The 22421-nt window shown below is 45.8% G+C and overlaps 2 protein-coding genes across 2 annotated transcripts; one reads left to right on the top strand and one right to left on the bottom strand.

Moving 5' to 3' along the window:
- Positions 1 to 7998: 7998 nt before the first annotated feature.
- Positions 7999 to 13038, top strand: LOC128467186 (L-lactate dehydrogenase A chain). Its single transcript, XM_053448730.1, has 8 exons — positions 7999 to 8038; positions 10295 to 10434; positions 10598 to 10715; positions 10833 to 11006; positions 11135 to 11308; positions 11732 to 11849; positions 12015 to 12138; positions 12284 to 13038. Exons 2-8 carry the CDS (start codon positions 10309 to 10311, stop codon positions 12446 to 12448), a joined length of 999 nt encoding a protein of 332 aa, XP_053304705.1. The 5' UTR covers positions 7999 to 8038; positions 10295 to 10308; the 3' UTR covers positions 12449 to 13038.
- Positions 13039 to 14507: 1469 nt separating this feature from the next.
- Positions 14508 to 22005, bottom strand: TSG101 (tumor susceptibility 101). Its single transcript, XM_053448492.1, has 10 exons — positions 21862 to 22005; positions 20481 to 20565; positions 19894 to 19959; positions 19462 to 19625; positions 18326 to 18452; positions 17835 to 17895; positions 17490 to 17596; positions 16023 to 16225; positions 15349 to 15588; positions 14508 to 15062 (listed from the first exon to the last, which is right to left on the bottom strand). The coding sequence occupies exons 1-10, from the start codon at positions 21901 to 21903 to the stop codon at positions 14973 to 14975; spliced, it is 1185 nt and encodes a 394-aa protein (XP_053304467.1). The 5' UTR covers positions 21904 to 22005; the 3' UTR covers positions 14508 to 14972.
- Between the last annotated feature and the right edge of the window lie 416 nt (positions 22006 to 22421).

Here is a 22421-nt window from a genome sequence, read left to right on the forward strand (position 1 = left end):
GGCGATCGCTCACAGGCAGGAATCCGTCACGTGACCGCGGTGACAGCGATCACCAGTCACACAACTCTCATTGGTTGTTTCTGATCACATGGCAACACTAACCCACTCTCTGGTTGCCAGGGAGATCGGCAGGGATTGGCCTTGGATTGCGAGAGTTCTGAACACTAGAGCATGTACCAACAAGCGTATTAGACAAGAACCGTCGTGTCCTGGTTTCAGCGCAGTTACATAGGGGCCGTCTTACGTCAGTCCAGCATTAAGATATCTGTTGAATGCCATGAAAACCATGCCCCGTAAGCCAGGAATAAGACCATATAGAGACTCTTGTGCCTGGTTCTCTATTTGCTTTTGTCTCATGTGACACAAATCTACCTACAGAAAGCGAGTTCTACTACATAAGAGCTATTTTAGGTGGTCTCCAAGAACATGGCTGCATCCTAAAGATTAGAGCAAGATATTGTATAATAATAGTTTTTAATAAAATATGCAGGAATAAAGCAAATGGTGGTAACAGCCCTGGAGCAGGGCAGGAAGGCAATGGGAACAATTGCCCCTGGGTTGGGCACCTGGCACTTTGCATCAGGCTGATCAGACTCTGAATGCAAAATGTGGGGACATGTCTATGTTACAACACGCGTGACTAAAACACGGCTGCAGACATGCTGTCCCGGTCCATAGAAACACGAGCCACGTACTGCCCCGGTGGAAGCGGCTGCAGACATCGGTGTCCACCAGGGGTCAGCCATGAATAATCTCCAAGCGTCTCGTCCTCACCTTCTTTACTCACCCACGATCTGCAGCTGTCCACGTGAAATGCAGGGGATATTACACAATTCTGCACGTGATGTCATTATCATCAAAGGTGTTAGACACAGATAGCGTGTACTGATGACATCATCAAAAATCATTTTAATATCGAGTGCTGGACAGATCCCAGGAGATTAAACCCATAGATTATGTAGATTTCTTAATATCAACTCTCATCACACTTAGGTCAAGGTATTTCTGTTACACGCGATAATCATTCGTATGTGAGGTGTGGTGTATTTTACTAAGTGTGATGGGATTATAGATACGATGAGCGGCATCAAGATGCGTTCTTCGTGCCGCTTCCCAGGAACAAAGGCCGAGACCAAGCTGTCTGTCCGCGTGATGAGACGACTGTGTATTAATCCCCCCGGGGCTCTGTATAAGAACACAAAGCATCACGAGTCTCGCTGGAAACCCTGGCCGACTGCAAGCTAAGCAGCGCAGAGGAGCCTAAAATCACTTCCTTGGGTTATTTGTCTCCCTCAATAAAAGAGCAAAACTAACATTCCCGTTAGAAGCCATAAAGCGGGGATCCTACGGCTGAGAAAGGGTTCAGCCGCGCGTCAAATCCAATCATCTGATCGGCTAAACAGAGGGATTCTCCGAATGCCGGAATAAAAGGGGGTCATCCAGTGTGTTAGAGAAAGACCCCTCTATGGCCAACGTTCATAAAGCGACAATGTATCCATAGCACAGATTAAATAACAGCATGGATACATAATTACACGATCGTAACCGGAGCTTTCTAAATAGTCGTGAAGACTCTATGTAGTGACTGCCCTAATACCGGCCCTCGTGGACACCTTGACTTGTCATTATTTACGGATACACTTAATAGAGTCAGCTGCATTCAAGCAGGGATATAAACCATAACATACTGGGAGCAAAAGCACCAACTGGGAGGCTTATATATAATCACGGGGGGGGGGGATAGGAAGGAGTCAGACTGTGTGACCTGCAGAATCTGCCCCGGAGACCCTGAGATTGGGGCCGGACCCGCCTACTGGGATACCTGGAAATTTCCCAGTCGGCTGCCTGCTCTGGGACTTGTCTTGACGCTGTCCATCTAGGGCCGTAACGGTTTGCAATGGATCTGAGGCAGGAATCATGGTGGGGTCACCACAGTGAATACGCACCTGCAAGAAGCCCTCAGAAGGTAAGGGGGTGAGGTGAGTGACTGTGTGTGTATGTTACAGAGAATGTGTGTGTTAGCATGAGTGTGTAAGTGTGTGTGTTAGCATGAGTGTGTAAGTGTGTGTGTGTTAGCATGAGTGTGTAAGTGTGTGTGTTAGCATGAGTGTGTAGCTATAGGGTGTAAGTGTGTGTGTAAGAGGGAGTGTTTGTTTTGGGAAGTAACTGAGTAGCGATGCATTCTATGTATATCACGTGAGTTTGGGGGCTAAGAATGTCCGACATGAATACACGGGCATTTTATATTTTATCTCAGCCGGTGAATCCACACACCCAGCCGGCACTCAATGTGTTCTCTTGTGTTGTGTCTGCGGACTTTGAGTTTGTTTTTTTTGATTTGCAGCTGAAAAAGTACAAAGATCAAATAAACTCTTGAATCAAAGCCAGAAAACCTGAAAACTCTAATGTAAAAGTGTAAAAAACACACACTATATACTGTATATATATATATACGGCACCGTTCAAAGGTTTGGGGTCACTCAGCTGTTTTCCTGGAAAAACAAGGAGATTTCTGTCTGTTACATAATTACAAAAAGGGTTTTCTAACCATCAATTAACCTTTTAAACTTAAACTTGGATCAGCCAACACAACGTGCCATTGGAACACAGGAGTGATGGGAGTGATAAAGGGCCATTGGAACACAGGAGTGATGGGAGTGATAAAGGGCCATTGGAACACAGGAGTGATGGGAGTGATAAAGGGCCATTGGAACACAGGAGTGATGGGAGTGATAAAGGGCCATTGGAACACAGGAGTGATGGGAGTGATAAAGGGCCATTGGAACACAGGAGTGATGGGAGTGATAAAGGGCCATTGGAGCACAGGAGTGATGGGAGTGATAAAGGGCCATTGGAGCACAGGAGTGATGGGAGTGATAAAGGGCCATTGGAACACAGGAGTGATGGGAGTGATAAAGGGCCATTGGAACACAGGAGTGATGGGAGTGATAAAGGGCCATTGGAACACAGGAGTGATGGGAGTGATAAAGGGCCATTGGAACACAGGAGTGATGGGAGTGATAAAGGGCCATTGGAACACAGGAGGGATGGGAGTGATAAAGGGCCATTGGAGCACAGGAGTGATGGGAGTGATAAAGGGCCTCTGTACGCCTATGAAGCGATTCCAATAATAATCAGCCGTTTTCAGTTACAATAGTCATTCACAGCATCTTTTTCATATTATTTTAATGGGCAAAATCTTCTTTTCTTTCAAAAAACAAGGCCATTTCTAACCTTTGAAGGTTAATGTATAGAATATAAATATATATAAAGGAAGGACAGATGGAAACTCCACGTCTTCTGTGTTTGTCAAATAAAAAGTATCGCCTTCCAATAGAGACTCCGTTTATTGTAGAAGAGGGGCGGTTGGGAGGAATGGGGGGACGTTTAGCAGCACGGAGTCGGGGATAACTTGATAACAACTCCTATCAGCCCAGAGCCCGAATTTGCCTCTTCCGTGTATATTTCCGTGTATTATGTGACATCAGAGTTCTGTAAATCATTTCCAAAGCTTTTCCGATCACAACATGTTTACAGCGCAGACCCCGAACCCCAAAGAATCTCTTCACTCCCGACCCAAGCGAAGATCCGGAATAGAATTTACTGATAGAAGCGCTTTAAGGGTTAAATCAGCCGGGTCGTGGCAGGTCGCCGTTCTCTGGCCGTTTATTAAGGAATTTTGGGGATGCCGTTTTATTATTATTATTACATCTGACCGGCTGGAAAATGTGTTTGCACGGACGAAACGGGGCTATTACAGGGGCGACCGGGCTGGGCGTTGGGGGGACCCGGCGATTGGGGGAGCCGCGTATGAACGTCTGCACGGGTCGTTGCACAAGTGTTAGTGAATTCTAGTGAGCTGTTACACATATATATATATATACAGTATATACAGTCATTACTGCAACGCGAGTGACAAGCGGAAGGTCGTTTTTCCGTCTAGATTGTAAGCCTGCGAGCCGAGCCCTCTTAACCTAATCTATCAGCTCATCTTAGTCTGTCGGACCCTTAAAATGTAGGGAATGCAAGAAGCTCCGCGGGAATTCTTAGTGCTTTCTAAAAAATAATATTAATAATAATAATAATAATAATAAATACAATGTAAGAATAAATAATAATAATAATAATAAATAAAAGATGATAATAATAATAATAAAAATAAGAAGAAATACAATATAATAATATTAAATAATAATAATAAATAAATAAAAGTTGATTATAATACATAAAATATAATAATAATAATAATAATAGTTTTGCTGCACATTGGAGATGCGGCTATTATTGGCATCGCTACAAAGGACCCTCATGCTTCAGGTTTAATAATGAAATGTATTTGCTGCGTCTCTGGCAGTGAAGGAGTTAATTAATGCTCCAGAGAAAGGTGCCGAGGGGTCACTGAGTGACATTTCCGAGAAGGTCGTGGCATGAGGTCGTGGCAGGTGTGCCGCACATTTGGCTGCCGATGCCACGACCTTTTCCGATGACCTTCTCTTAACCTCAGACGGCCGGCCCTTGGAGACGTCTGTGGCGCAAGTCTTTCCCGGACCCCCCCTCGCTTGCCAAATCTTAGTCGTTGGCCTCCTTCTTAGATTCAGGAGCCGTATGCCTATCCCATGCATGTTTAAATCCCCTCACTGTTTTACCCTCTACCACTTCTGCTGGGAGGCTGCTCCACTTATCTACCACCATCCCCTGAAATCCAATGACTTGTTCAGAGATTCACATCTTGTGTGACACCAGACTCAAATCTTATTTGTTTGTGATGTCATTGTATCGAGGTGACATCTGCATGACGTCTGTAATTTCCCAATTCAATCAGGATACTTCCTCTAGATTGTCAGCTCCTGGGATCAGGCTACCTTTTCTCTCCTTAGTTCTTTTTTTTAATATTGTTTTTCCACCCATGGGGGGGGTTAATAACCTCCTTGTGATTGGTGGATTTTGTGCTGACCGCTCTTTTACGGTAAGTCCTGCGCAGCCCGTGTTCTGATAAAGGGCACGGCCTGTAAATGGTGCTATTTATAGGACGCGCTCTGCAGGTGGCTCCGTCGCCGCGAACCGATTGGTGGTCATTTTACCGAAAACGCTTCAGGGCCAGCGAATAAACAACCAGAAATCATTTCATTAGAAATCATTAACCCCTTAAATCTGCCCCGAGACTGGGGCAAAAAACCCTGAGAGACAATTTATTGAGTTATTATTTATTATTAATGGATTCTCGGCGCATCGCCCACAATCCTCCATAATTAATGCAACAAACAGGAGCTCAGCAGCCAAGAGCGACCTTCTTCATGCGCGACGCTGAACGTCCTTTATATCGTTTCCAATGAAGCCTCAGAATACATTCTATGAGCTATTATTATATTTTATTGTTATTACTTTAATTATTATTGTATTTATTATTAATATTTTATTATATTTGATTTATTATATTTTATTATTATTATTATATGTAATATTATTATAGTTATTGCTATTATTATTATATTTGATTTATTATTATATTTTATATTATTATTATTATATTTTAATAATTTTTTTTGATATGTAATATTATTATAGTTATTGCTATTATTATATTTGATTTATTATTAATATTATTATATTTTATTATTATATTTGATTTATTATTATTTTATATTATTATTATTATATTTAATTTTTTTTGATATGTAATATTATTATAGTTATTGCTATTATTATTATATTTTATCATTTTTGTATTATTATCTTGTAATTATATAGCGTCAACAATTCCCGCAGCGCTTCTTACAGTCCCTACGTTCCAAGGGCTCTGATGAAACGGGAGCTGACGGACTGAGGCGACCCGATACGTTAGGTACAGAGGGCTCGGCTCATGAGCTTACAATCGACAGAATATATTTATACAGCGAGTGCCGAGGATGTATTTTGAGACACAAATCATCGGCTCAGACGCTTTCAATATTAACCCTTTAATGGCCTATCGTGACGATGGATGCTGAAAACCACCTCTGCTGGTCGTCAATCAATTATCGTCCATTTCCAAGCCGCGCGGCTTCAGCGAGAAGGAATAGAAGATGTAGAAGGTCGTTAGAAGGTCGATTAATCCGTGTAAGGGAATAAACTTCCACGTATAATCCATGTTTCCCTTTCAAGAGGCCAGAATCTAAAAGCAGAGGGTCGGAGGCTGAGATGGAATGGAAGGAAGTTTTACTTTACATGCATGGTAGTAGATAAGCGGAACAGCCTCCTGGCTGGATAGACATACGGCTCCTGAATCTAAGACGAGACCGACGACTGATCAAGGTTTGAGTCTTTACAGCGGGAGAAACGGGCGACTAGACGGGGGCCGAATCCCTATCCCATGCGTGTTTAATCCCTCACTGTATTACCCTCTACCACTTCTGCTGGGAGGCCGTTCCACCCCTTTACGCAGACGGCGGTAAATAGTAAAGTTTCGCATCGAGTGGGTACTGATTGGCCGCCGGATGATGAAAGAAGACGGTTAGTGATGTAACAGAAAAGGAAGTGAGTCGCCGCTCCGATTATTGCAACCGGTTACTGAGCGGAAACAAATAATTCCGTCTCCTGCCCAGAAGCAAAGTTTGCATTCAGTTTGTATCCCATGCGTGTTTAATCCCCTCACTGTATTACCCTCTACCACTTCTGCCGGGAGGCTGTTCCACTCAACCACCACCCTCTCAGTAAAGTAAAATTTGCTAGGGCCAGTGCGTAAGATCATGCGTTTCAGACATTACATGGTTAAGCGAGCCGGGGCCGCTGCTGAGTCACACACGGAACGTGCGCCGCTGCACATGTGTCACTCGTGGGATTCAGAGAAATCGAGCTGCAGCACGGAGCGCCGTTTAACCCTTCGATGCACTGCCTGCTTCCCTGACAGTGAATCCAGATGAACGCAGACCCGGGATGGCTGAGGGTTAAGCGAGGCTCTTCTCCTCCTGCTGCATCTATAATTCCTCCCCGGTAAGGAACCTAGGAAGGTGCGCCTCCGACCTCCAGATCACAATGCCAGCACTTTAGGTTTCCAGGGCTGGCCAGCGAGCCCCTGCAGCGGCACTCGCAGGGTTAACATTTCCTAGCAGTTGCATCATTGCTCCGGCCGTATGACGTCACACAAGTCTCTCGCACAAACCGCACACCTTTTTTTATTACCGCTTGGATGTTTTATTGCGTCTGGCGAGGTTCCTGGCGGCCCACGGGCCGAACGTATCGGGACTTGCCGGCTCGGTCTACATGATAAAGATTTCATCATATATATATATATATGCGTTATTGTGTTATATATCGCCAACATGTTCTGCAGCGCCGTACAAAGTGTGACCAATCAAATGCTTCGTCTCACTGGGGTCCGTCTTTTATAATGCAGAATGAAGCCTCGGCTCCTGAAATAGTAAATAATCCCCTCCATGCGCGATTGTCTCAGCAGGCCGGCGGCCAGTGCATGGAAAACGGTCGGGAGAAGAACCTGCCGGCAGATCGGCCCCCATCCGGCCCCCGTCTAGTTGCCCGTTTCTCCTGCTGTAAAGACTCAAACCTTAATCAGTCGTTGGTCTCGTCTTAGATTCAGGAGCCGTATGTCTATCCCATGCATGTTTAATACCCTCACTGTATTACCGTTACCACTTCTGCCGAGAGGCTGTTCCACTTATCTACCACTCTCTTACGTTACATCTCAATTGTATTATTATTATTATATTTTTTCTATTACCTTTATTCTACCACCAGCCTATAACCTGCACCAACTGCCTGCCCCACACCTGAATATCCAGTTTTGCCCTGCAGATCGACCCTTAGAAGCCTCCATTCCCTCTTTTATACCCCAGTAAATGCCCCCTGCAGCCTCCCCTGTAATTCTCCATCACGGAGATACTTCCTCTGCCTCCTCCGCCGGACCTGCGCCCTGGCACGTCCCCACATGCAAATGACACCGCATCAGCAGGCGGGGCCTGCGAGTCCCCGCCCACACCGTGTATATATGTCCCTCCGACGGGGCTGCTGCGCGGACTGCGGGATCAGAGACCCTCTTTACCTGGTGAGTGCAGCCGGCGAACCGTTAGCAGGGCGGGGATTACAGGGTTAACTCCATGCAGTGCCATTATCTGCCACCGCTCGGGGTATTAACTAGTAAGGGGGCATCAAACCCGGTTTATTAAAGCTGCTTGGGGGTAATTAAATGATATAACAGGGGGTGTGGTTTGTGGGGGGGGTTAGGAGGTAGAGACCCCCATTAATATGATTATTATTTATTATTATTATTATTGTTATTCTGGGTGCAGGCAGCCCCCCCCGTGTATAAATAAACAGTTACAATGTATCATTACCGGGATAAACAAATAAACAAACCTACAGGAGCCCCGCGGGGGGCATTAGAGACCCCATCCTGGGCAATTAATGAGGACGTTTATCGCTGATGCGTATTTTGACCCCCCCCCCGAGCTGTCTGGTGCAAAATGAAATTGCCCCGACCCCCCCCCCCCGCAGGGGGTATTATCAGTGACAGATACCCCACCCATCACCCAGGGCATCAATACCAGGGGGGGGCAAAGGCCAAAACCCAGCAACAGCCTTCACCATGAAACATGGCGTGTTAACCCTCTGAGAGCCAGTGGCATCTTAGCACCATTTAGTGGATCGGGACTTTAATCCTCTCCATCTGTCTCTGGGTATGGGGGGGCCGAGGATGGCGGCTCACGATTTATTAATTAATTATTATTAATTATATATATTATTAGAGGGGCCGGTGGATTCATTCATTTTATTGCCGCCTACATTAGTATATTTGCCCTCGAAATACCCCATTCCGCTTTGCCACAAGGGGGCGTCACAAACACCTGCCATGTTTTGGACGTTATTTTCATTTATAAGGCTGGATGGATTATTATTTCACCCCATTTAATGTATATCTATCTATCTATCGACACATATATATGTTTGGCACACGGATAACACGCTATGTGCGTCTCGTGTTGGAAGATTCCGGATGTTATTTATAGGAATTCTGATTCATTCAGCTTTGGAAATGTCAGAATATAAAGGGACCTCATCGGTGGATTCCGGATTCTCTGGGGGAGAATAAACATGATTTAGGGAGGAGAGGTCATTAATAGGCTATCGCTGCGCGTGTTGCGTGTAACAAACATGCCAAGGGTTAGGGGGGGGGCGTGACATCAGATTTAGTCATGTTAGTAGCACCAGTTCGGAGTGTAAGCTCTGTCGGTTTGGAGAGCCGGCACCCAAACCCAGCGGGCACAAAAAGGAGACCGAGGTGCTGAGCGCTTGGGGCGGTCGTTAGGAGGGGCGTTGGGGACGGAAGCTTCTGGAGACGCGGGGGTTCCAGCTATGAGAAGGCCGAGTCCTACAGGCTGCAGGATCCGTCTAATGATCAGGAGAAAGCCGGCCAAAAGCTTGAGAAGATTGAGTTATTATTATTCATAGTTCTGTATAGCGCCGTCGTATTCCGCAGCGATGTACAACGGAACGAGCGGCCTTAGTGTCGGCTTTGTGAAGGTCATCGGCTGCGGATAAAGTTTCTTCGGTGGAAAAGCCACCCGGACCGTGTCCAGAAGACCTGATGAGGAATGGCGTCCTTTGGCAGATGTGTTCAGGGGGGGGGGCGCTGAGATGATGGGGCAGCTCGGAACATCCGATGTGGGGAATTTAATGGCAGGTTCTAGAGTAGCGGCATGAACGGAACATTCATCATCATCAATCTATGGGTTTGGCGTGTGGGAGAGAACGCGACCCTAAAGAGTAAGAGTTTCATAATATTTATTACAAACCAAAGCGTTTACTAATCGTAAAATTCTTTTATTTTTATAAATTAAATTAGTATTAACATAAAATATCTTTACAGTTTGCTCCCGGATTCCGTTCCATTAAACGGCCGGCTTGTGAACGCTCAGCCTTATCTCGGATAAATATGTGTTCAGTTTCCTGACTTGTTGACTTCCTCTTAAACCAATAAGGCGTTTGGGAGACATCCAACTCGCGTACCGGGGAGGAGATAACTCTTCGCGTATCTACAAAGTCCGGCTCGTTCCCCGCGCTTTAGATAATCGGATTCACTTGCCAGACGGCAGAGGTCTCGGGAGTCTCTTTTTTACCCCCTCCAGAAGGCTTAAGAACCTCTTTATTTATATGGAAACTGTCATAACGTCGCCTGGTGCTCTGAGCATTACAGGAAGTGCTCAGGAAATGGGTGCGCTGCAGAGTTCTGTCCCCCTGCCTACCGGAATAGAATCCATCGGCCGGCCGTGGAAAGAATAACGTATTCTGTTTATTTCCACAGTAAAAAGAAAAAAAATGGCAACCGTGAAAGACAAACTCATCCACAATGTGGTGGCCGAAGCATCCACTTCCCACAACAAGATCACCATTGTTGGCGTTGGCGCGGTCGGCATGGCATGCGCCATCAGCATCCTGCAGAAAGTAAGTCCGGGCATGAAATACGTTGTTACCCCGGGTACTACGACTCTTGGAGTATCGCTCGGTGCTACCAGGGGGGGCCTGACGAGTCCTCTTTCACGTTTCGGGGCATACAGAGAAGGGATTGATTAAAACGGACACTTAATGAGTATTTCCCCCGGCGTAGGACTTGGCAGATGAGCTGGCGTTGGTCGATGTGATCGAAGACAAGCTGAAAGGCGAGATGATGGATCTCCAACACGGAAGTCTCTTTCTCCGTACTCCAAAGATCGTCTCCGGGAAGGGTGAGTAGACCCTCAGTAGAAACACTCAATGATCTGGAGACATTTGGGTAATTTGGTGGCCGCGGCCCCCCGGGGTATCGTTTTGGGTAGATCCTCTGTAACGAGGCGTGTCTCCAGATTACAGCGTGACGGCCAACTCCAAGCTGGTCGTCATCACCGCCGGGGCCCGGCAACAAGAAGGAGAGAGCCGCCTGAACCTGGTGCAACGCAACGTCAACATCTTCAAATTCATCATTCCCAACATCGTCAAATACAGTCCCAACAGCACGCTGCTCGTGGTCTCCAATCCGGGTGAGTCCTGCTGACGGCAATCGCTCAGCTTTGGGCAGCTCCGGGCGGACTATGAGTGTCTTTTAGCCCTCGTCCTCCTGGATCTGACCAGCACGGTGGCTTTTATTTATTTTTTTTGCCCCCTCCAGTGGACATTTTGACCTACGTGGCCTGGAAAATCAGCGGCTTCCCCAAACACAGGGTCATCGGCAGCGGCTGCAATCTGGATTCCGCTCGTTTCCGCCACCTCATGGGGGAGAAGTTTGGCATCCACCCCCTGAGCTGCCACGGCTGGGTCATCGGTGAACACGGAGACTCGAGCGGTGAGTGCCACTCGGCTGCTCCTCAAGCCTCTCTCAAGATAGTCCGAGACCTTAAGTAACTCTACACGGGATCTATATTTACCGCGGCGGCTGGTTGGGAAAGGTCGCGGCTGTAACACAAGTAGGTCACCCCAAAAGGTCCAGAGTTCACAGAGGCTGCCCTGACATTAACGGGCAGTCCCTACGGTAACGGCATAAGAAGTGTCACATTGAGTGTTTTTGTGTAGATTTAGTTTTTTGTTAAGACTCTGTATTTGTAGTATTTTTCCCGAAAGAATGAAATGTTCCGTACGATGAGACAAAACCCCAGGGGCAGTTCTTGAGAACGTTGGCGCCGGGGTCTCCGATGGACCTTGGATTCCGTTTTTTTAATTGTTTTTTATAAATCTTCCTGGTTGCGTTAATAAATTGTCTCGTTTTCAGTTCCCGTCTGGAGCGGCGTTAACGTCGCCGGAGTTTCCCTAAAGACGCTAAACCCCGAGATGGGGACGGATGCCGACAAAGAGAACTGGAAGGAGGTTCACAAGCAGGTGGTGGACAGGTACGTCGAGTGATCGCTAGAGCAAAGCAATCGTTCGGGCCGCGCGCTTCCCGGAAAAGTCATCTGCGCCGCGCAGCACGTCCTACGTTTTAAGCCTTTATCACCTAAGTATGTAACGTCCTGAACCCCGTCTGCATTAATAACACGGAATCTCTCTGGCTCCAGCGCCTATGAGGTCATCAAGCTGAAGGGATACACGTCCTGGGCGATCGGCCTCTCCGTGGCGGACCTGGCGGAGAGCATCCTGAAAAACCTCCGACGCGTTCATCCCATTTCAACAATGGTCAAGGTAAAGTTACCCGACAATCGCAACAATGTATCGCCTATTGTTATGTCCAGTCTACCGGTTGTACAGCGCTACGGAATATGATGGCGCTACATAAAAAAATAATTATAATAAGGTCCAATCTTGACCGTCTGTTTTTCTGCTTCAGGGAATGTACGGGGTTAAAGAAGATGTCTTCCTCAGCGTCCCATGTGTTCTGGGCAACTTGGGCATCACAGACGTGGTGAACATGACCCTTAAGCCCGACGAAGAGGATCGTCTCCGGAAGAGCGCCGACACTCTGTGGGGAATCCAGAAGGAGCTGCAGTTCTGAGCTCTGCCCGTCATCATCGTCGTCGTCTTCTTCTGTTCACGTCAAGCGTCTTATGCGTTTTGTTTTTTACGTTGCACTGTTAAGTAGGTCAAGCCCTTCGTATTGTGTGTTTGTGAAACATTTTTCGACTCTTATCACCAGACAGACACTTCCACGAGTAGCTCAGGAATACAAAAGCATCGATGGCCGCCCTGGCTGAGAAAGGGTCAGCTTACTAACAAAAAAAATCAATCAGTCTAAAAAGTATCATCATCGCAGCCTTAAAAGAACAAAAATAACGACCCGCTTTATTACCGCGTGGGGCGGGAATAGTTAAAAAGGAGGCATTGTAACTTATAACGCACTGATACATTCTAACGGGAGTGAACTGGTTAATTTAATGCAAGGTTGTTTACAATGGTAATGCGTTTAACCCTTTCTTGGTGCCATGGTTGTGAACGCACCCCCCCCCCCCGGATGGTATATGAGCACTTCCACGGCACATCGCCGACGTATAAAAGCTGCGACGTATCTCTCGTCTCTTTTCTCTCTTTGCGGTCCGACCGCGGGATGAATATGGTTTACGATTAAAGCCTGAATGTTTAAATCAGGATATTAACCAAACGCGTTATTTTGGCTTCCTTTTTGTGTTACACCCAATTACACGCAACACGGCAACCCGACGGCCGGCTTTACAGCCCGACAGCGAAGCTCCTGTAAAAATAACCTTGTAAGAGACAGAGGCTACGTGTCATCCGTGCAACAGAACCGGACGCCAGACCCGCGGCCGTCCAATAATTTATTATTATATATTAACTCATCAACCAACACGTTTTGTTGTAGTCCAAAGCTGTCTGGTGGGGGCTGCAACTCGCAGGACAGAAATAATACAAATTCCGACCCAGGTACCCCTTCAGTCTGAAAGTTTGGGGTCAATTAGTCTTTTAAACTTGGCTCAGCGAACACAACGTGCCATTGGAACCCAGGAGTGATGGGAGTGATAAAGGGCCATTGGAACCCAGGAGTGATGGGAGTGATAAAGGGCCATTGAAGCACAGGAGTGATGGGAGTGATAAAGGGCCATTGGGACACAGGAGTGATGGGAGTGATAAAGGGCCATTGGAACACAGGAGTGATGGGAGTGATAAAGGGCCTCTGTACGCCTATGAAGAGATTCCATTAAAATCAGCCGTTTCCAGCTACAATAATCATTTACAGCATTAACCCCGTCTGCGCTGGATTTCTGATCCATTTCATGTTATTTTAATGGGCAAAATTTTCTGCCAAAAATAAGGACTTTTCTAAACTTTTGAGCAGTAGCGTCTCTGTACATCCTTAGCACTTTCCATGCTCAGCACCACTCTTTGTAACCCACACACCGCCTGGCCGCTGATCACCCGCTGAACAGCACAAGATCAGCTCTTTAAGGAGGAGAACCAGCGAGCGGTGAACATTGAAGAAGAAAAAAACTATTTAAAGTTATAAAATTCCCAAGTCAGAGTTTCACTGAGCGGCTCCTCAAGGCTCGGGGACCTTTATCCAATTTATGATCTTATTAATATTGTCGATACAGTAACAAAGTACTAAAGGTTACGTTTTATTGACGAGTGACACCGGCTTGGACTTTCCTCTCCCGCACCGCGCTCTGCTCAGACAAAAACAGAATTTGTTGGCAGATAAGAGCCGTTTGGCCCCCGTCTAGTCGCCCGTTTTTTCCTGCTGTAAAAACTCAAACCTTAATTTCCTAGAATGTAGACAAAGACCATGTCTTTAAAGGCCTATAATACTGTATTAACCTCTGTATTAATCACCTCTGCAGGGAGGCTGTTCCATTCATCCACCACCTTCACAGTCCACACATCTTCCAAACAAATATAATAATACAATACTAATATATATATATATATATATTATATATATATATAAAAACAGCCCCCATCTTTTATTTTATGGCAGTTGGGACCAGACATTCTTTGTTAATCTCCCTAACGATGCTCAGCAGCAAATGAAATCCGACACGCGCACGTCGCAAAGAACGATGACCCAATCGCAGCCTGAGCGCGGAAATGACCAAATGAGAAAGAATTAGTATCTATTTAATTACACAATAATAAAAGTATTCACATACATAATAATTTGATGCTGCTGCGCTGGAGTGAGGTCGGTAACATCGTAAGGAAACGCACAGAAATAGAAACATGATCGCTGCTCCTGTCACAAGCAGATGCGTTACGGTACAGCCTTCCTGCCAAGCTGTGTATTTGGGGGTGAAACTGGATTTTTTGGGGGGCCTCGATAAATCTGCTTTTTTTTTTTTTTGCTACGAAAAAGACAAGCAACGTTATTGCACATTGCAGCGAGTCGCAGCGATCTTTACGAGGTTCTCGTATTGAAGTCTGTCACTCAAAAAAAAATATTGGTATATATATATATTGATTTCGTTCTCCGTTAACTATGACCTCACCCCAATTTCTAATGATTATAAAGAAACAAGTAAAAAGGAAATAAAACGGGAGGGTTTTTAAGATGTTTTTGACGGCCACCGTTAATACAAGTCGCTCAGGCCTGCCGTCTTCCGCGCTTTCTGCATGAGCGCTCTGAGCTGGAACTGCTTGCGGGACAAGAGGCGGACGTGCTGGAAGAGAAGAGACACGGAGATCAGTGCGATCGCTGCTCGATCCGGAGAGACACTTCTATCCTTTAAGATCTGGCGAGATTAGAGCTCTAACCACCCGAGCCCATCACGGACATTAATATTACATTAGAAGGTGGCTGTTGCTCTAAAAGAGCCGATGATGTAGATTGCAAGCGATGGACACTGCGGAACACGAGCTGAAGGAATGCAGGCAAATAATGACACAATCCCCAAGATCCTTCATAGGGTTAACGGCCTTATCCCAGCCCGTTAATGAATAACTTACCTTTAGGAATATATCCAGGTCTATCACTCCACGCCTGAGTGCTTCTCCCAGGTAAAAGATGGTGTCCTCGATAGCGTTCTCCTCCGCGTAGAGATTTAGGATCTGCTTGTAGAGCGGGGCCGTCGGGATGATAACCTCGTCAATGTCTCTGTATTCCGACTGGCTTTCCATCTTTTCTACAACGGCCCCCAGCTCCTCGTCTTTCTTCCGCAGGGTTTCTATGTTTTTGTCCACCTCAGTCTAACGGAATCACAGATCGTACATAAGAACAAGAACCACAAAGATCCCAAAGAAGAATAAACGCTGCTGTTGAAATGTGTCGAATTTAAACTGTGCCGCCCTTAGATTTCAAGTAAGTTTTTGGGGTCAAAGAGTTTGGGGGTCAAACCCTTAAAGGTTCCCAGGTCTGCCTCTACCGGAATATACTTAATAACAAACTATTAAACCAAGCTTCTCAATATAGAAGGAAGGGCACCGCGTAAAAATAGAGAAACTAAAAAGAATATTTAGTGGCATCAATCACTCTCGGTGTCCGACCAAAAGCCAGAAACAGAGGGCCGGAGGAACATGACCTGTTTTTGTTGCTATGGTTACCAGACGAGATACGGCACGTGGGTGCCATTCCCGGTACAAGTTACGTTCGCTTCCATAGTTTGGAATAGTCCTTTACTCACCACTTCCTGGTCGAGGCGAGTGACCATTTCTTCCAGCTTTTGATGGCCTTTCTTCAGGTCTTCTTCTGTGCGTTTCAAAGCATTCAGCTCTGCCTGGGCGCGATCCATTTCTTCTTTCATCCTCCATCGCAGTTTGTCGCTGACGGCTGATATAAGGGAGGCTCGGATTGTGTCTTCGCCAATCGTACCATCTCTGGCTGGACCTACAAAGCCACAGACAGGTTAAAAATACAAACACACACCTTAAAACATTCAGAACTCTCTGTGTTATTGGATGTAGTATCAGGGCAGGTAATTTGTTTCATCAACAGAACTCATTAGGGAATTAACAAGTAATAAATGTGATGGGTCAACCCCTACATGACATCATGTCAACCTCAAATTACTGTAAACGCAGTAAGGGGACTAAACCATTACAGTGTAAGAGGTGCATGGATCAGCAGACTGAACTATTTCAGTGAGAGGGGTGGAGGGATCAGCAAGCAGACTGAACCATTTCTACAAGAAGGGTGCAGGGATCAGCAAGCAGACTGTATAAATTCTGATTAATAGGCTTAAGCAAGCAGTGACCGCTTAGCTCAGCCAAGTGCCGGCCTCCACTATTTATAGCCAAGCTGATGGCTCCTTGCCACATAACTGAAAAAAAAACACTTAACCTTTACAGTCAGAGTCCGGTTACAGAGACCCGACCTACTGTATCCCATCATGTACAAAGAGGCCAGGAATGAGACCTCATTAACGGTTTGTCTGCCATAATGGTCCTCAGAGCGGCAGACATTTAGCCCGGATCATAAAGAGGGTAACATTGACCTGCAATGCAATAAATACGCACATCGGCTTCTCTAACCATGCCACAGTACAATTCCTAAGCACTGTATATACCGATGCTGGCTTTGTGAGCTCTGGGACGTATAAATATATAAAGTAGCTAGTATTAGAGATATATATATACACATACACACATGTATATACACATGTATACACACATGTATACACACATGTATATACACACACACACACACATATATATATATATACATACACACCTATCCAACACCAGCTACTAAACCCTGTTCTGTATTTAAAGCATCTCTTATGGTCTTTATCAGTAGTTTTAGCCTGCAGCGCCCTCTAGTGGTAACTCCATGACAACACTGGCATAAAGTAACTTACTCAGGCCACAAAATGGTAAAAATGATTAAAAATAACTATAATAATACACAGGCTGAATTTGAACCTAAAATAATGCATTGGCCTGATGGTATTAGCGTCGGCATAAGAGGAATTTGGCTGCCATGGATAGACTAGGGAAAGGTGATCACTGCCAATGTATCTGCTCTGAGCTACGATGCCGAGTGTATATCATGGCCATTTACCGGCTATATCCGGAGCTCTGGGCGCTGCCTGCCCCTGTTTGTAGATGAGTCTGCAGGAGAGTTGCGCGTTTAGAGCCGAGGGTATACTCACCAGAGCTGGTGACTGAAGGCTGAGACACCGGGGGCTGGGGGAAAATCTGGGGACCTGACGTTGGGGGATATGGTCCACTTTGAGGATACGGGAAACCAGGATAGCCACTGTAGTGAAAACGAAGAAAAGAAACATTTAACCACGGTTGGCAAGAAAAACACAGAAAAAGAGGTATCGTTACTTAAGCTTTTGGGACTTCAGATTCCATGGCCAGACAAGTTATTGCTTCCCACTATGGAACCCGGGTGACAGATCCAGGGGTTAAAGAAAAGTTAGTGTAAAGTGTGAGAGCCAACAGTGTGCCCCCTGCGTCTCTCATGCAGGACCTCTGGCTTCCCTTCATACCTGGGGTTGGACTGATGTGCTTGATTTGGGTAGGGAGGCATTGCTCCTGGCATGTAGGAAGCTGCAATACAATAAAGGTTTTGACGGTTAATGGCTAGAACAGACATACAGATTAGGAGAGGTCACAGGTCCAACGATCACGCAGGTCACTGCAGTCTCTTAACCGGATTTCTTTCCATTTAATCGTATAAAGAAATAACTGACCACATTAACGGCCGACATGCCTAAGAAACCATGGGTGGTCCCGCTGGCACGATATACTATCTGCATGTATGCATGGGAAATCCTGCTTACAGAATCAACTCGATGATAAAACATTATCAATAAGATGATTAAAAGGGCTCATTTATGACTCTTTTATACAGCGTGTTAGGGGTCTATCAATCTATTACAGATCACTATTTAAATAAATAAGACCCCCCCCCAGTATATTTTACTGACATCTCAGCCATGGTCCAACGGTTGGATTATAGAATAAAGCAGCCACTTACTGTTTGGGGGTCCCGTCGCTGGGTACATGGAATACGGAGCAGGGGCTGTAGAGCGGGAGAAAACAGGAGGTTCCTCGCCAAAAACGACAATCAGGATCTGGATGAGTCCCAGCAGGTCTGACGGCGGCTGGGGGAAAAAAGCGAGAACACATGAATGTGCGTTTGGATGCTCCGGATCAGCAAATCCACGCTTTTCCCCCTCCTTTCGATTTGCATCTAGCAGCTTCTCATTCAACCCATTTGTGTGAGCGGAGAGTCAAGCATTCAATCCGTCTATCAGCTGCTGTCCAGCAACGAGTAAAACCTTACACCAAGGCATTGATCGTCACTATACATTCTGCCGTCTCTCTCCTGCCCCGGCCGTTCATGTAACTACTTTATTGGATATATTATTTTTTATCAGCAACACAGGCTATTTCATATACACTAACGCTCACATGTTTGGGGTCAAAAACAAGGACATTTTGTCCATTAAAATAACATGAAAATCCAGCGCAGACGGAGTTAATATTGTAAATGACTATTGTAGCTGGAAACAGTTGATTTTTAATGGAATCTCTTCATAGGCACACAGAGGTCCTTTACAGGCACCCATCACTCCTGTATTCCAATGGCCTCTTTATCACTCCCATCACTCGTGTTCCAATGGCCCTTTATCACTCCCATCACTCCTGTATTCCAATGGCCCTTTATCACTCCCATCACTCCTGTGTTCCAATGGCCCTTTATCACTCCCATCACTCCTGTGTCCCAATGGCCCTTTATCACTCCCATCACTCCTGTGTTTCAATGGCCCTTTATCACTCCCATCACTCCTGTGTTGCAATGGCCCTTTATCACTCCCATCACTCCTGTGTTGCAATGGCCCTTTATCACTCCCATCACTCCTGTGTTCCAATGGCCCTTTATCACTCCCATCACTCCTGTGTTCCAATGGCCCTTTATCACTCCCATAACTCCTGTGTTCCAATGGCCCTTTATCACTCCCATCACTCCTGGGTTCCAATGGCCCTTTATCACTCCCATCACTCCTGTGTTCAAATGGCCCCAAACTTTTGAACCGTAGTGCATTTAACAAACTATTCAACAAATACAAGGGCAGTACGGGTTCCTAAGAAGGGGGGGTCTCTACTTACATGCTTCCACTCGTGAAGGTAAGGGAGATAAATCTTGCCGTTGGCGTCGACGTGTTTGCCCGTCTTTATAGTCATTGTGTTGGTAGGTTTCACAAAGCAGATGGGGGGGTTGAAGGGGTACGTATCAAGCAGCCACAGGCAGATCGGGATGTTGTATGTGTTACCTACACAGATGATTAAAAAAAGTAAAAAAACATCAATTTTAATATTAATGAAAAGTTCTAAAGTCTGAATTACTGAATATAATTTTACTGCCGTGCCGAGGAAGCTTTGGTGTGACCGAGTTCGCAAACACACTAATTATTCAGCCATTTTTTATTCACTATTTTGCACCCTCCCTCCCTTCACGACTGTGTATCGGTCACTTTACCCCTCCGTGGACTTTAAATCAGAAGACAGCCGAATTCACCGAGAGCCACAAGCACAGCTTACCCCTATAGGGAACCGGTATCGTCCCGGTGAGGTTCAGAAGCTCCCTTGAGGAACCGTCATTGAAAACTGTAACAAAAAAGAAATAAATGTGACTAGAAAGTTACAGAACGAGTTATTCCACGACAACAGCTAAATCCTCAGGGCAGCTTTTCCTCTACACGGCTGCTGCATGGAAGAGCGTTCGTGCCACCGTGGTATTTATTATACACGTTAGTAAAGTTTGCTTCACTAACCCCCCGCAGGCAAACTGAGGCCGGGTATGTGCGGTTATACGCAGATCACAGATGCAGTGGAAGGGGCAGGGGGCATCTTACCTGCGGGGTAATACGGCAACCAACAGCGGAAACCGAAGCAAAAAGGCTAACGATCAAATACCAGCAGCCCCCTAAATAAGTATTAGGAGGTTGGATACAACGTTACTCTTGAATTTGGCAAAAATAATAAACATGAATTGGTTAGCGGCGGTCTGTGGGCTGTCTGACTATCAACAGAAAAAAAGGTGGCCGAATCCCCCCGTTAATGGGGGGGGGCGGTGAGAGACCACAGGATGCTGACACAGATAAGACCCCCTCAATTCTCGGGCTCACCATAAGAATCCATCAGGGGTTTGAGGTCTCGGTATAGGCTGGTGACATTCAGAATCTCGCGTGTTGACAGGTCTCTGTATTTGTACTGAAGAAAAACAGAAAAATATATATATAAAAAAATATACATTTATTCAAATGAGCTTAAAAACCCTAAAAACTTTATTTGGGCTAGTTTTACGTTCAAGCTAGCCGCAGCATTTACGCTTCCTCGCTGCATGAACCACATCTGCCGGAGGACCGCTCCACTTACCCACTACCCCCTCAGAGAAATAATACGAGAATACATCCCGAGTATCAGAAGTCGCTCGGGATTTTTAATCTCATAGGGAAAAAAATTGCCATAAAAAAAAGCTTCATCTACTGAAAATAGAACATAGAATATATAATGATATATTATATATTCTAACATCAAGATTCCTTTTCTGTATCTATGGCAACAACCTATCCGTGACTGTGTGTCACATGACAATTACGTTCCAGGAAAAAAAAACGACACGATTAAAGAATTATTTCTGGGAAACGACGGATATCCGTAAATTTTAGTAATTATGTTACCAACGCTGCGTTTAATTATAAAAGCGTTAAATTCCGCAGATTAGGTGGAACAGCCTCTTTAAAAGCTTCTTTTCTTACTTCATAAATGACATCATAGTCACGTGATGGTAATCTGGAGATGAGTCGCTATGATGTCACTAGATATTTACATCAGGTGATAAATATTTCCCGTTATTCTACGGAACGATATGAGGTGAGCGAGGAGAGGAGGGACATTAAAGGTCTGACGGAGAGGGGGGGACAGGTGTGTGTGTGTGTGTGTGGGGGGAGTCCCGCCGCACCGCAGAGTATAGAGAAGGTAAGCGCGGGGTCAATACAAGAATATGGAGAGCCCAGGAGCGGTGATTTAAGAGAGAACATGGGGGGGGGGCTTTGACAGCTATTTGCGGGATACACAGCTTTGGGGGGGCAGTTTTTTAATAAGGTACAGGCAGCTATATGGGGGTACATTTAGCTAAAAGGGGGTACAGGAAGCTAATGGGGGGTACAGGAAGCTAATGGGGGGTACAGGAAGCTAATGGGGGGTACAGGACGCTAATGGGGGTAAAGGAAGCTAATGGGGGTACAGGAAGCTAATGGGGGGTACAGGAAGCTAATGGGGGGTACAGGAAGCTAATGGGGGGTACGGGCAGCTAATGGGGGGTACGGGCAGCTAATGGGGGGTACGGGCAGCTAATGGGGGGTACGGGCAGCTAATGGGGGTGCGCAGTAAGCGATGTGCCGGCAGGGGCCGGGGCAAGAAGGGCAGCACACAGAGCTGTAATGTTAATACCCCTGACAGGTGTGCCGGGAGCCCGGGGCCAGCAGCGGCCCGGACAGAGCTCACCTTGCTTAGCATCTTCTTGAGCTGAGCCTCGGACGCCGCCATGGTGCGCGATATCCCGCCTGCCAGACACAAACAGCGAGAAGTATCGCCTTCCCCAGAACTCGGCGAACCACCAAACCCCAGACGGAAACTCAGCTGTCTAACAGCGACTTCCGCCTTTGACCAATACGTCACTTCCCTGGATACAGGGCCTGGGTTACCAAGGAGACCAAGGGCATGCTCTGGCAGCCATTTTTGTTAAGGGAAGAGGAGCTCTGCAGTGGCTTAGAAAATCTGTCAAAATATGATAATTTTATCTAATCCTATGTGAATTAACCCCTTAGACAGTGATGCCACCAACAGCCAGGATGCCCAATAATATTTTTATATTATCACTATAAATAAAGCATGAATAATAAAATAATAATAATATGTGTTCCGCTACATTTTTTTTGGACACTGAATATAAATATTTATCAGATTTTTTTAAATAAAATAAAAAATTATATAATAAACTATATATTATAATAATAATAATATACATCATGCTGATTTTTCTTTTGGACACTGAATATGGATAT

The sequence above is a fragment of the Spea bombifrons genome, chromosome 10 (genome assembly GCF_027358695.1).
Source record: "Spea bombifrons isolate aSpeBom1 chromosome 10, aSpeBom1.2.pri, whole genome shotgun sequence".
NCBI classification, from domain to species: Eukaryota; Metazoa; Chordata; class Amphibia; order Anura; family Pelobatidae; genus Spea; species Spea bombifrons.

Bases quoted from the DNA above. Each gene is read 5' to 3' on its own strand.
- LOC128467186 (XM_053448730.1), top strand. From the start codon at position 10,309: ATGGCAACCGTGAAAGACAAACTCATCCACAATGTGGTGGCCGAAGCA. The intron at 10,435-10,597 runs GTAAGTCCGGGC...CCCCCGGCGTAG, and splicing joins CCATCAGCATCCTGCAGAAA to GACTTGGCAGATGAGCTGGC. The intron at 11,309-11,731 runs GTGAGTGCCACT...TCTCGTTTTCAG, and splicing joins TGAACACGGAGACTCGAGCG to TTCCCGTCTGGAGCGGCGTT.
- TSG101 (XM_053448492.1), bottom strand. From the start codon at position 21,903: ATGGCGGCGTCCGAGGCTCAGCTCAAGAAGATGCTAAGCAAG. The intron at 17,597-17,834 runs GTATGAAGGGAA...TTTTCACTACAG, and splicing joins GCACATCAGTCCAACCCCAG to TGGCTATCCTGGTTTCCCGT. The intron at 15,063-15,348 runs GTAAGTTATTCA...CTTCTCTTCCAG, and splicing joins ACCTGGATATATTCCTAAAG to CACGTCCGCCTCTTGTCCCG.